The following is a 13,231-nucleotide window of genomic DNA, read 5'->3' as shown; positions in this document are numbered from 1 at the left end:
GGTGGAACATTTTGCAGGCAGATGGTAGTTGCTGCAGGTGGAGATGGAAGGTGGAACATTTTGCAGGCAGATGGTAGTTGCTGCAGGTGGAGATGGAAGGTGGAACATTTTGCAGGCTGATGGTAGTTGCTGCAGGTGGAGATGGAAGGTGGAACATTTTGCAGGCTGATGGTAGTTGCTGCAGGCGGAGATGGAAGGTGGAACATTTTGCAGGCTGATGGTAATTACTGCAGGGGGAGATGGAAGGTTGAACATTTTGCAGGCAGATGGTAGTTGCTGCAGGTGGAGATGGAAGGTGGAACATTTTGCAGGCTGATGGTATTTACTGCAGGTGGAGATGGAGGGTGGAACATCTTGCAGGCAGATGGTAGAGGCTGCAGGTGGAGAGGGTGGATGGATTTTTACTCTGTATGCTGATGATGGAAGCTACTGGTGGAGATATAGGGTGGAGTGTTTTGCAGGGTGATGGTGGAAGCTGCAAATGGATCTTGAAGGTGGAGGTTGTCCAGCAGGTGGATGGTTGAGGCTGTTGATGGAGACAAAAACTGCATTTACTGATTCAAATATGAAAAAAAAACTTAAAGCTACTGTATATAACTATGTACAATTATCATTACATTTAACCATCTAACTCATATTTTAAATCTCAGATAGATTGTTAAATATTATTTAGATTGAATAAATATTATTATTTTGTGGGTGGATTTCTCGGCTTAGGCTCATGAGAAATATCCACTTAGTAAAAGGGAGGATACAGTCCAGTCCCAGAGAAGACTGAGGTCGTCAGTGATGGACGAGTCAGTCTCTCCTTGAGCTCCTGCTTAATCTGACGTCCCAGGTCCCAGAATTTGGAGCGGACGCGGACATTTTTATACCTACAAGAAACAGAAATTACATCATAAAAGTATTGAATTTATACGTTTTAGTAAGTTTTAAATGTGATGATGATTCATCTGAAAAAGTCACATCATTTGATAGAAACACACCACAGCTTGTCATCAGTGGGTTGGGACTCATCCACCGTGTGGTTGGGAGCTCTGGAGGGCTGGAAACTGAGGGCCACAGGAGACACTGCTGGGAGGTCTTCAGGTGGGATGGGGTCTCGAGGCTTTGGCACCAAACTCTGAACCTTTAAATAAGGTTGAGAAGAGCCGGCCCGGCTGAGGGCCACAGGAGACACTGCTGGGAGGTCTTCAGGTGGGATGGGGTCTCGAGGCTTTGGCACCAAACTCAGTACCTTTAAATAAGGTTGAGAAGGGCCGGCCCGGCTGAGGGCCACAGGAGACACTGCTGGGAGGTCTTCAGGTGGGATGGGGTCTCGAGGCTTTGGCACCAAACTCCGAACCTTTAAATAAGGTTGAGAAGGGCCGGCCCGGCTGAGGGCCACAGGAGACACTGCTGGGAGGTCTTCGGGTGGGATGGGGTCTCTAGGCTTTGGCACCAAACTCCGAACCTTTAAATAAGGTTGAGAAGGGCCGGCCCCCTCGCTGCGCTTCCTCTTCCTTGAGAGGTTTGCACTTGCAGAGCTCTTGCGTTTTTGGGGTGCTTTAGCCACCTGCAGAAGGTCAACAGAAGAGGGATTCAAAGTGGAGGAACCTATAGTTAACAACATTTACATTTCTACAGAGCAAAATGTACAAAAGTTGCCCTGCGACCACTTTAGCAGATGAACCAGTTGTCATGGACTCTGTCCATTATGTCAGATTTATCAGCTCTAACCTTTATTTTTATTCCATTTCGTTTCAAACATATCTGATTATTATCGGACACAATACAACAGAAATGTTTAAATCTATAAATGAGAAATCAGATGTCTTACCTGATCGTCCCTGCAGAAAGGACGCTGCCTGGGGACCCTGCTTGAGATCATCCTGGATCTACGGACGTCCTGGTGGTCGGCTGACACGTCACACTGAAAGAACAGACCAACATGTCAGAGAATGGCTTCAAATGAAATGTAAAGGAAAGAAATGTGAAGTTAAGTCAATCCTCCAAAGCTGTTTAACTTCCAAAGGAAAAGCAATCATCTTCTTATTGTGATTAAGAAGATTTGCAGCCCCCTTCAACCAACATAATTACGTTGTCAGAACTTTACTATAAAACAGTTGCTGGGCTCTGTTGACCTCAAGTATTTATGTGAATTTGTTTCAATAACTGCTGTTTCATTATTTCCTTTGTAAACCCCCAAAAATATAGTTAAATTTTTTTTTTAAAAATCTCTTCATCTCTTCCTTTGAAATTAGTTTATGAGGCTATAATACAGCAGAACACCAAGGTCATCTAATAAAGAAAGACTCAGCTTAAGACCTTTATCATGTCTTTTCTTATTGAGTTGTGCTGCTTTATGTTTTATGAAAATATATGAAAATTTCTTCTCACATGTCTGTCTGGGATTGGGGACACTGAACAATTATACAGATTATAGAAATTTATTTCTCAGTCAGTTTACAGTTGAGTAAACCCACTTCTAAATTCTCTCTGATGAGAATCACTTCCTGCACTTTGCTGCAAGTTAAACAAGTTTTCCTCAGATGCTGAACATGAGACCCTTCTCTACATCTGTCGAATTGACTTCTTTTCTCATTAGATGGACTGGTTAAGTTCATGAATTAGAGCTGACTAGTGGTTAATATTATAAGTAAATCACAGGCAGAGTAAAGAGGGTAATGAAGTCACCTGCAGCTCTGCTGCTTTACCTGAATTTTCCTTGACGTGCTGAACTTAAAAATTAACAACCTCAGTGACTTTAAGTGTGAAGACATGCAGGTGGACGAGTCCTTTTTCATACATATGCACTTTATATTAACATTCAGACATGTTTTCATATCAAAATATTGTACTTTTTTCTAAAATTATAGCTCAGCAGTGACACAGCTGAAGAGAGTTCCAGAACAAGTTGAATAACAACAACATTCATCATTGTTGCTGCTGAGTTGTATTTTTTCAAAATGTACAAAACCCTGCACTAAAACATCTCTTCATGTTATGATATTATATAGCAAATATAATTGAACATATTGAGGGTTCTAATAGTTTTAAGCTCATTTCCAAATGTAAATATAAAGTTCAGTTCAATCAATAGTTGAAAATTACTTTCTCCTTAACATAGGCATATTTCTTTTTAAAAATCACATCTTTGAAAAACACGTTTTCATTAATTATTTTCTTTCATCAACTTCTGTTTTTTTTGTACAATGTCACCTTTTTGTGGCTGTTTTTAAATGATAAAAAGATAAAGTCTCACATATGGAGGATTTTATAAAAGTAATTAAGAGGACAGATAATGTGAACTACTCAAAGGAAAACGTTCAGAATTAAAATGACCTGAAGATAATAACTTTCCAAATCAAATTTTCATAGTTAAATATGAAGTTCAAGTCTGACAGTCAACATCATTCCAGTAAAAAGGACTTTTTTCTGAACTTAGGCCAACTTTTTTCATACAAACATGTTTTCCCCTTTAAATTAGTCCAAATATTAACATTAACTATATATTCTCATTTCTGTTACAACGTGACCTCATTGATTGTTGGTAAAGTCTTCACGATAAAATAAAGAAGAAGAAGAGTAGCCTACAGACTTTCAAAGTGCTCAAGTCTCACATTTTCCATGTTGGAAGTTTGCTGAGTCAAAGGGGGTCTCTGGTTCTTTTGAAGAAAGGGCGAGTTTTCAGTGGAAATGCAGAAATCAACAGCAGCAGCGTCGAGTGAGATGTCAGAAACAAGTGTCTTCAATGATAGAAGTGTGTTTGTGTTTAAATGATGATGACATCTAGAAGATGCACCTGAGGAGGAACCATAGCAACCATGGAATGCTGGGTGTCCAATTGTGCATTTTGTGACTGTGACATTATTTATATCGATTTTCCATGCCCTCTCAGGTTAAAACCCATACAATTTTGCTTAACCCCTTAACGCCTATTGTCGCATATATGCTACAAACCGTTCGACTCAATCAACCAGCTGAGATTCATCTTTATTCCCCCAATGCCGGTTAGTCCATATTCACTACGGACCTAGGAATCTTCGACAAGGACTTGTTTCTAGTGGGACCGCAAAGTGACGGACTTATTTTATATAAAATCTGCAACAGGTTGTTGTTGTTATCTTATTATTGACCATTATGCCTGGTGTTGCAAATAAGCAACATACCAAATTGACCAGGATGCCTGTTGTCGCAAATTTGCAACATACCAAAATTTCTATTTATATTTTGTGCAAAAGTGAAATGAATAATCTCAGCATTATTTACCTTCTACTTAAAGGATAAGACCAATTTTTTGACATTGGGCCCTTGATTTCACATTATAACATGATGTTCTACTCACCCCTGCTTGTTGTTGAACATTTGGAGCTGTTCCGAAGATATTCGCGAGGCGTCTGGCTGCTCTCTTGAGATATTCGGCCATGAAACGGTTTCCTATGGGCAAGCTTATACAGGCACAAACTATGCTGTTTATAATTTATTAATTACTGTACATTAGCACTGATAACGTGGAGGTGCGTCGCTTACTTAAAAAAATCCGGGTTACTGTAATTTAGATTCTTTTGTCGTAAAGTGGGTGTTACTGACGTCCTCTGGTGCTACTACCACAGGCAGCCCACAGACCTGCTGCCTGTTTATTCATTCGGCTAAAATTCAAAATTAGTAACCCAGATTTTTTTAAGTAAGCGACGCACCTCCACGTTATCAGTGCTGGTGTAGAGTAATTAATAAATTATAAACAGCATAGTTTGTGCCTGTATAAACTTGCCCATAGGAAACCGTTTCATGGCCGAATATCTCAAGAGAGCAGCCAGACGCCTCGCGAATATCTTCGGAACAGCTCCAAATGTTCAACAACAAGCAGGGGTGAGTAGAACATCATGTTATAATGTGAAATGAAGGGCCCAATGTAAAAAAAACGGTCTTATCCTTTAAAGGCTAAAACGAACACAAAACATTTTTTTTATATACAGCTATATAAATTCAGGCATTAACTCTTTCGGTGCCATTGACGTCTATAGACGTCAATTTAAAAAAAAACGCTGACTGCCAAAGACGTCTATAGACGTCAATTGCGTTTTTTAACGGAGCGGGCTGGGGGACAATCTAGTGGAGTTCGTCACTAAATCTTAAGCTTGTAAACACTAAACAGAGAATATACTATCAAAATTACTCGCTAGGTGGCAGCATTGCCACTTTGCACAAAAAAAGAAGAAGAGTGTTTTCTCCGTTTTTTGGGTCAAACAGCTGTTTTTGGTGAAACCAACCTGTGTTCTACTGTCTATTACTAAAGGACTGAAAATGGTAGAAACAAACTTTTTTTTTCCTGATGAAAGAAGAGAGTCTACTCTTTAGTTTGGTAATTTCTGTGTGTACATAGTCATAAGACACACTTTTCTGTGGGTCTTGAAGAATCAGTCAAAATACTGTAAAACACTTGGCAGTATGGGTCTCTCTGAAATGAAAATGGCTGGCAGCCAGTGAGTTAAGGGGTTAAGATTTAATTTACTAGATTTTTTAAGATTTCCTCATGATTTGATTGTTCATTAGTCCCTAAAACCCTGTTCCCTCTTCTAAGCTTCACCGTTTGGTTGCCATTACTTTGATCAAGTTTTGTTGTCTGCTTTAAGAGACAAAATTTATTTTCGATACAGTTTAGATCTTGATCAATCAGAACAACTCACATATTCATTCAGATATACTTTCCCTATAATTCAACATACAGTATATAGTATTGTATGATATGATATACAGGAATATTGAGAAAATATCAAACATTATAATAACATTTTTTTTACACCACTAGTGTAACATATATTCCACATTACATGTTTGTAAATGTTACGGGTCCCAAGGATGGGGACCGCGATGGCAAATATGTTACCTGTAAAAGCAGGTGAAGAGCGGAGACACGATGCGTCTCAGTTTTCCTCCAGAATGTGTCTCAGTCCGATTTATTTTACACAAAATAAAAACTATGTAAACACTAAACATGAATCTTCACTATACAATTCAGCTGGTTCTTTGTTCACATCACTTCCATTAAACTATTCCACAACCTCAGGGAAATATGTTCTCTTTAAGCCATTTCAGTTTCTCTAATCATCACATTTCTTTTCATACAGTTATATCCAATAACAGTATCAGTAAATACATCACATTTGTCTAATTCAGTGGCGGAAATCACTATCACAGTGTCATGAAAATCCAGCATGTTGGATCAACTCTTTAAAGGTAGGGTAGGAGATCCTGGATTTTGAGTCCAGCGAAGCTGCATTTTGAAAATACACAGGTAAAAAGTTAGCCTGGGCGAAAGCCGACTGTTGACTCTGTCAAACAGTCTGGCAAAACCCAAGAGGAATCCGTTTCCATGGAGGGCGGGACCTTACCCAGCAACTTAAATTCATTGGAGTAACGGAGTTCCCTTAACCAATCATAATGTTTAGAAATGACGTTGGTTATGCGCCGAGGTTCATGCTTACTCTCGCGAGGCTCTAGCTCGCGAATCACGCTTCCCACATCCGCTTTCATTATACCGGTACCATTTGATAAATCAAACTTTTCCCAAAGCCATTTGGAAGGATAGCTTCGACATCCTTGCCACTAACAATATTGAAGAGGCATTCCTCTTGCTCTCGTTTTAATTGTGTAATGCTCTCCAGAGTTGAGACAACTTCATGGATAGCTTCTAGCGTTCTTCCGTCGCCATGTTTATTTCCGCTGCGGTTGAACTACAATTATATGGACTACAATGGACTCCGCGCGTGAGTTCTGCGTCACCACTCGCAACTGTTTGCTGATTGGCAAAACACTGAGCGAACCGAGGTAGGGGGATTTGGCCAGACTATGTGCGGAGCCAAAATCTTTGGGCGGAAGCACGTAGGATGGCGTCGCCAGGCTAGTAAAAAGTCCCAACCCTTTTCTTCACTTTCCCCCGAAGGCACGCCTCTAGAGTACATGAACGCGCACGAGCACGAAGGTGCACGAGCGCTGTTCTGCCAGCAAGCATCGATCGTTGCCGTATCTAGTATATGCTAACTATACGTTTAATAATGCTAGGTGCTAGCCAAGCTGGCTCTAATTTAGCTTCCTGCCAAGCTTCGTTCACGGAGCAGGGTACGCGCACAGGGGGAAGGAGGGGGAGGGGGAGGGAGGAGCAGATGGCAGTTTGATAGACGGCATCAGAATCCAATCATTGTGAACGTCTGTTCACAATGATTGGATACTGTTTTTCCTAGATTGTACGTTCTAGAGGCCACTAAAACTTTTCATATTTGTGTCAAAACTTTTAATTAATTGGTTGCAATGGGGGTGTGAAGAGTATTTCAAGCAATATGTAAAAAAATGTTCCAGAAAAAGATCCCCTACCCTGCCTTTAAGTGCATCTGTTAGCTATACAGAAATGCTTGTGCTACACCAGCTAATAAACTCAAGTCACCTTTTAAGTATAACTATAATCGTTCACATCTCACATTTAAACACATAAATACATTTTAACAGGAAAGATACTAAATTAACCCGCGGTTTTCAAGTGTATAAAGCGCACAAACTCTCAATAACAAGCGCTTAACCTTGACCGATCTTGGCCAGTAATGGCGGCCGCGCGGGAAATTCCTCCCGTTTCTAGCACGTTTTATCCATAAATGACTCAGGCAAATCGCCTTAAACTCTCTTATTTACATTGGCATGGATACAAACATTTTATGGTTCACACACTGTTTACCGACCTGTAAGAGCAGGTGAAGAGCAGAGTAATGAAGACACGATGTGTCTGTTTTCCTCCAGAATGTGTCTGAGGCGCGGCGGAAGGTGGGGCTCCTTACCGTACCCCTGAACACCTGGAGCGACCGCAATGTTCCGCCCCACTGCTTTCCCAAAATCAAATTACCCATTTCGTATGGTTCTCTCAATTTAAATATAATTTAAATAAACACATAAATTAATGAAAAATAAACACGTTTTACCCGTTTTATGTTTTATAAGAAATAATTATGTGGCCACTCCCTCTCAGGGGTGCCACATTAAGGTAAATTTGTAGAGGGACACTGCTGACCTTTTTTTGTATTAGACTAAAGAACATCTGTGAGAGCATCTAGATGTCAAGTAAGAGACCCAGTAAGTATAAATTGACAAGTAAAGTGAGAATATTCTGGATTCTCACGGTAGTGTTTGTCAACTCAGAATTGTGAACTCAGTGAAATTATTTATTGAGGCTTCGTGCACTGCAATTGTTTATTAATTCCCAAAAAACTCGAAGACCTTTTTAAATCATTTGGCAAACAAATAATGAGTTAAATAGAGAGGTGACCGTGTTGAAATAAAGCTCCTCTCTGGTGTTCATGGACAAAGATGGAAAAGTAAAGTTACACTGAGAGAATATGACTGGTAATGTGAAGTTCTATACTAATTCTGTTTTCTCTGTAAAGCTCTAATGTCTACTTTCTGATACTTTAATCAAGGTTTGGTCTCTACTTTCAGGAGCACATTTATTTTTAATGCTGTTTAGCTCTTCTCACTGGTGTAATTGAATATATTCCACATTACATTTCACCCCCAAACATGAATACAGTTCTTCACCATTAACAGCTTCCTCAAAGCATCAGCAAAACATTTAAACAAAATAGAATTAAAAACTTTAACTTCAACTAAATCAATTAAAAAAAAACATTTATTCAGGCTTCTCTTTCAAGTGAACAATTGTGAAAAGAGCACAAAATCAATTAAAGTAATTGAAGTCACAGGATCTTTTATTTTAAATGCAGTGAGGCGGACGTTTGCTTGGTTTGTCCAGTAAGTCCAGTTAGAAGGAGCACTCCCAGTTAGGGCAAGGAGATGGTGGTGTTGGTGTCCATGGAGATATGGCACTTGGTCTGCTTCTATTTGACTTCAGTATCTCTGAGGGCCAGATGGGTCTCTGGAGGAAAGCCAAAAAGAAATTTGCTGCATTTAGAGGAAAAACATTTATTTTGATTCTGAAGAATGTTGGAAATTCAAATGTTTCCTGTTTCTTGCTGAATAATTGATTTATCCCTTTTTTTTCTCTCTTAAACATCACTTACCTCTGTGACTTCATTGTGAAGGTCTATGGGCTCTTTGAGGAAAACATCTTGCAGGCAGATGGTAGTTGCTGCAGGTGGAGATGGAAGGTGGAACATCTTGCAGGCTGATGGTAGTTACTGCAGGTGGAGATGGAAGGTGGAACATTTTGCAGGCTGATGGTAGTTGCTGCAGGTGGAGATGGAAGGTGGAACATTTTGCAGGCTGATGGTAGTTACTGCAGGTGGAGATAGAAGGTGGAACATTTTGCAGGCAGATGGTAGTTACTGCAGGTGGAGATGGAAGGTGGAACATTTTGCAGGCTGATGGTAGTTGCTGCAGGCGGAGATGGAAGGTGGAACATTTTGCAGACTGATGGTAGTTACTGCAGGTGGAGATGGAAGGTGGAACATTTTGCAGGCTGATGGTAGTTGCTGCAGGTGGAGATGGAAGGTGGAACATTTTGCAGGCTGCTGGTAGTTACTGCAGGTGGAGATGGAAGGTGGAACATTTTGCAGGCAGATGGTAGTTGCTGCAGGTGGAGATGGAAGGTGGAACATTTTGCAGGCTGATGGTAGTTGCTGCAGGCGGAGATAGAAGGTGGAACATTTTGCAGGCAGATGGTAGTTGCTGCAGGTGGAGATGGAAGGTGGAACATTTTCCAGGCTGCTGGTAGTTGCTGCAGGTGGAGATGGAAGGTGGAACATCTTGCAGGCTGATGGTAGTTGCTGCAGGTGGAGATGGAAGGTGGAACATTTTGCAGGCAGATGGTAGTTGCTGCAGGTGGAGATGGAAGGTGGAACATTTTGCAGGCAGATGGTAGTTGCTGCAGGCGGAGATGGAAGGTGGAACATTTTGCAGACTGATGGTAGTTACTGCAGGTGGAGATGGAAGGTGGAACATTTTGCAGACTGATGGTAGTTACTGCAGGTGGAGATGGAAGGTGGAACATTTTTCAGGCTGATGGTAGTTACTGCAGGCGGAGATGGAAGGTGGAACATCTTGCAGGCAGATGGTAGAGGCTGCAGGTGGAGAGGGTGGATGGATTTTTACTCTGTATGCTGATGATGGAAGCTGCAGGTGGAGATATAGGGTGGAGTGTTTTGCAGGGTGATGGTGGAAGCTGCAAATGGATCTTGAAGGTGGAGGTTGTCCAGCAGGTGGATGGTTGCGGCTGTTGATGGAGACAAAAACTGCATTTACTGATTCAAATATGAAAAAAAAAACTTAAAGCTACTGTATATAACTATGTACAATTATCATTAGATTTAACCATCTAACTCATATTTTAAATCTCAGATAGATTGTTAAATATTATTTAGATTGAATAAATATTATTATTTTGTGGGTGGATTTCTCGGCTTAGGCTCATGAGAAATATCCACTAGTAAAAGGGAGGATACAGTCCAGTCCCAGAGAAGACTGAGGTCGTCAGTGATGGACACGTCAGTCTCTCCTTGAGCTCCTGCTTAATCTGACATTTGGAGTGGACGCGGACATTTTTTTACCTACAAGAAACAGAAATTACATCATAAAAGTATTGAATTTATACGTTTTAGTAAGTTTTAAATGTGATGATGATTCATCTGAAAAAGTCACATCATTTGATAGAAACACACCACAGCTTGTCATCAGTGGGTTGGGACTCATCCACCGTGTGGTTGGGAGCTCTGGAGGGCTGGAAGCTGAGGGCCACAGGAGACACTGCTGGGAGGTCTTCAGGTGGGATGGGGTCTCTTGGCTTTGGCACCAAACTCCGAACCTTTAAATAAGGTTGAGAAGGGCCGGCCCGGCTGAGGGCCACAGGAGACACTGCTGGGAGGTCTTCAGGTGGGATGGGGTCTCGAGGCTTTGGCACCAAACTCTGAACCTTTAAATAAGGTTGAGAAGGGCCGGCCCGGCTGAGGGCCACAGGAGACACTGCTGGGAGGTCTTCAGGTGGGATGGGATCTCTTGGCTTTGGCACCAAACTCTGAACCTTTAAATAAGGTTGAGAAGGGCCGGCCCGGCTGAGGGCCACAGGAGACACTGCTGGGAGGTCTTCAGGTGGGATGGGGTCTCGAGGCTTTGGCACCAAACTCCGAACCTTTAAATAAGGTTGAGAAGGGCCGGCCCCCTCGCTGCGCTTCCTCTTCCTTGAGAGGTTTGCACTTGCAGAGCGCTTGCGTTTTTGGGGTGCTTTAGCCACCTGCAGAAGGTCAACAGAAGAGGGATTCAAAGTGGAGGAACCTATAGTTAACAACATTTACATTTCTACAGAGCAAAATGTACAAAAGTTGCCCTGCGACCACTTTAGCAGATGAACCAGTTGTCATGGAATCTGTCCATTATGTCAGATTTATCAGCTCTAACCTTTATTTTTATTCCATTTCGTTTCAAACATATCTGATTATTATCGGACACAATATAACAGAAATGTTTAAATCTATAAATGAGAAATCAGATGTCTTACCTGATCGTCCCTGCAGAAAGGACGCTGCCTGGGGACCCTGCTTGAGATCATCCTGGATCTACGGACGTCCTGGTGGTCGGCTGACACGTCACACTGAAAGAACAGACCAACATGTCAGAGAATGGCTTCAAATGAAATGTAAAGGAAAGAAATGTGAAGTTAAGTCAATCCTCCAAAGCTGTTTAACTTCCAAAGGAAAAGCAATCATCTTCTTATTGTGATTAAGAAGATTTGCAGCCCCCTTCAACCAACATAATTACGTTGTCAGAACTTTACTATAAAACAGTTGCTGGGCTCTGTTGACCTCAAGTATTTATGTGAATTTGTTTCAATAACTGCTGTTTCATTATTTCCTTTGTAAACCCCCAAAAATATAGTTAAAAACTTTTTTAAAAAATCTCTTCATCTCTTCCTTTGAAATTAGTTTATGAGGCTATAATTCAGCAGAACACCAAGGTCATCTAATAAAGAAAGACTCAGCTTAAGACCTTTATCATGTCTTTTCTTATTGAGTTGTGCTGCTTTATGTTTTATGAAAATATATGAAAATTTCTTCTCACATGTCTGTCTGGGATTAGGGATACTGAACAATTATACAGATTATAGAAATTTATTTCTCAGTCAGTTTACAGTTGAGTAAACCCACTTCTAAATTCTCTCTGATGAGAATCACTTCCTGCACTTTGCTGCAAGTTAAACAAGTTTTCCTCAGATGCTGAACATGAGACCCTTCTCTACATCTGTCGAATTGACTTCTTTTCTCATTAGATGGACTGGTTAAGTTCATGAATTAGAGCTGACTACTGGTTAATATTATAAGTAAATCACAGGCAGAGTAAAGAGGGTAATGAAGTCAGCTGCAGCTCTGCTGCTTTACCTGAATTTTCCTTGACGTGCTGAACTTAAAAATTAACAACCTCAGTGACCTTAAGTGTGAAGACATGCAGGTGGACGAGTCCTTTTTCATACATATGCACTTTATATTAACATTCAGACATGTTTTCATATCAAAGTATTGTACTTTTTTCTAAAATTATAGCTCAGCAGTGACACAGCTGAAGAGAGTTCCAGAACAAGTTGAATAACAACAACATTCATCATTGTTGCTGCTGAGTTGTATTTTTTCAAAATGTACAAAACCCTGCACTAAAACATCTCTTCATGTTATGATATTATATAGCAAATATAATTGAACATATTGAGGATTATAATAGTTTTAAGCTAATTTCCAAATGTAAATATAAAGTTCAGTTCAATCAATAGTTAAAAATTACTTTCTCCTTAACATAGGCATATTTCTTTTTAAAAATCACATCCTTGAAAAACACGTTTTCATTAATTATTTTCTTTCATCAACTTCTGTTTTTTTTGTACAATGTCACCTTTTTGTGGCTGTTTTTAAATGATAAAAAGATAAAGTCTCACATATGGAGGATTTTATAAAAGTAATTAAGAGGACAGATAATGTGAACTACTCAAAGGAAAACGTTCAGAATTAAAATGACCTGAAGATAATAACTTTCCAAATCAAATTTTCATAGTTAAATATGAAGTTCAAGTCTGACAGTCAACATCATTCCAGTAAAAAGGACTTTTTTCTGAACTTAGGCCCACTTTTTTCATACAAACATGTTTTCCCCTTTAAATTAGTCCAAATATTAACATTAACTATATATTCTCATTTCTGTTACAACGTGACCTCATTGATTGTTGGTAAAGTCTTCACGATAAAATAAAGAAGAAGAAGAGTAGCCTACA

General features: G+C 40.2%; 1 protein-coding gene across 2 annotated transcripts; it reads right to left on the bottom strand.

Annotated features, from left to right (window-relative positions):
* Positions 1–201: 201 nt before the first annotated feature.
* On the bottom strand, positions 202–2,144 carry LOC142375091 (uncharacterized). Of its 2 annotated transcripts, XM_075459014.1 has the most exons (4): positions 1,820–2,144; positions 987–1,555; positions 737–875; positions 202–526 (listed from the first exon to the last, which is right to left on the bottom strand). In XM_075459014.1, exons 1-3 carry the CDS (start codon positions 1,868–1,870, stop codon positions 737–739), a joined length of 759 nt encoding a protein of 252 aa, XP_075315129.1. In that variant the 5' UTR covers positions 1,871–2,144; the 3' UTR covers positions 202–526. The 2 variants fall into 2 exon arrangements, with proteins under 2 accessions (XP_075315129.1, XP_075315128.1); XM_075459013.1 differs by having other exon boundaries at positions 208–875; positions 1,820–2,143.
* Positions 2,145–13,231: the final 11,087 nt, after the last annotated feature.

The sequence above is a fragment of the Odontesthes bonariensis genome, chromosome 24 (assembly GCF_027942865.1).
Source record: "Odontesthes bonariensis isolate fOdoBon6 chromosome 24, fOdoBon6.hap1, whole genome shotgun sequence".
In the NCBI taxonomy this organism is placed as follows: domain Eukaryota; kingdom Metazoa; phylum Chordata; class Actinopteri; order Atheriniformes; family Atherinopsidae; genus Odontesthes; species Odontesthes bonariensis.
This window is presented reverse-complemented; position numbering and strand designations above follow the sequence as displayed.

Bases quoted from the DNA above. Each gene is read 5' to 3' on its own strand.
- LOC142375091 (XM_075459014.1), bottom strand. From the start codon at position 1,870: ATGATCTCAAGCAGGGTCCCCAGGCAGCGTCCTTTCTGCAGGGACGAT. The intron at 1,556-1,819 runs GTAAGACATCTG...GACCTTCTGCAG, and splicing joins CTTTCTGCAGGGACGATCAG to GTGGCTAAAGCACCCCAAAA. The intron at 876-986 runs GTGTGTTTCTAT...TGTTTCTTGTAG, and splicing joins CCCACTGATGACAAGCTGTG to GTATAAAAATGTCCGCGTCC.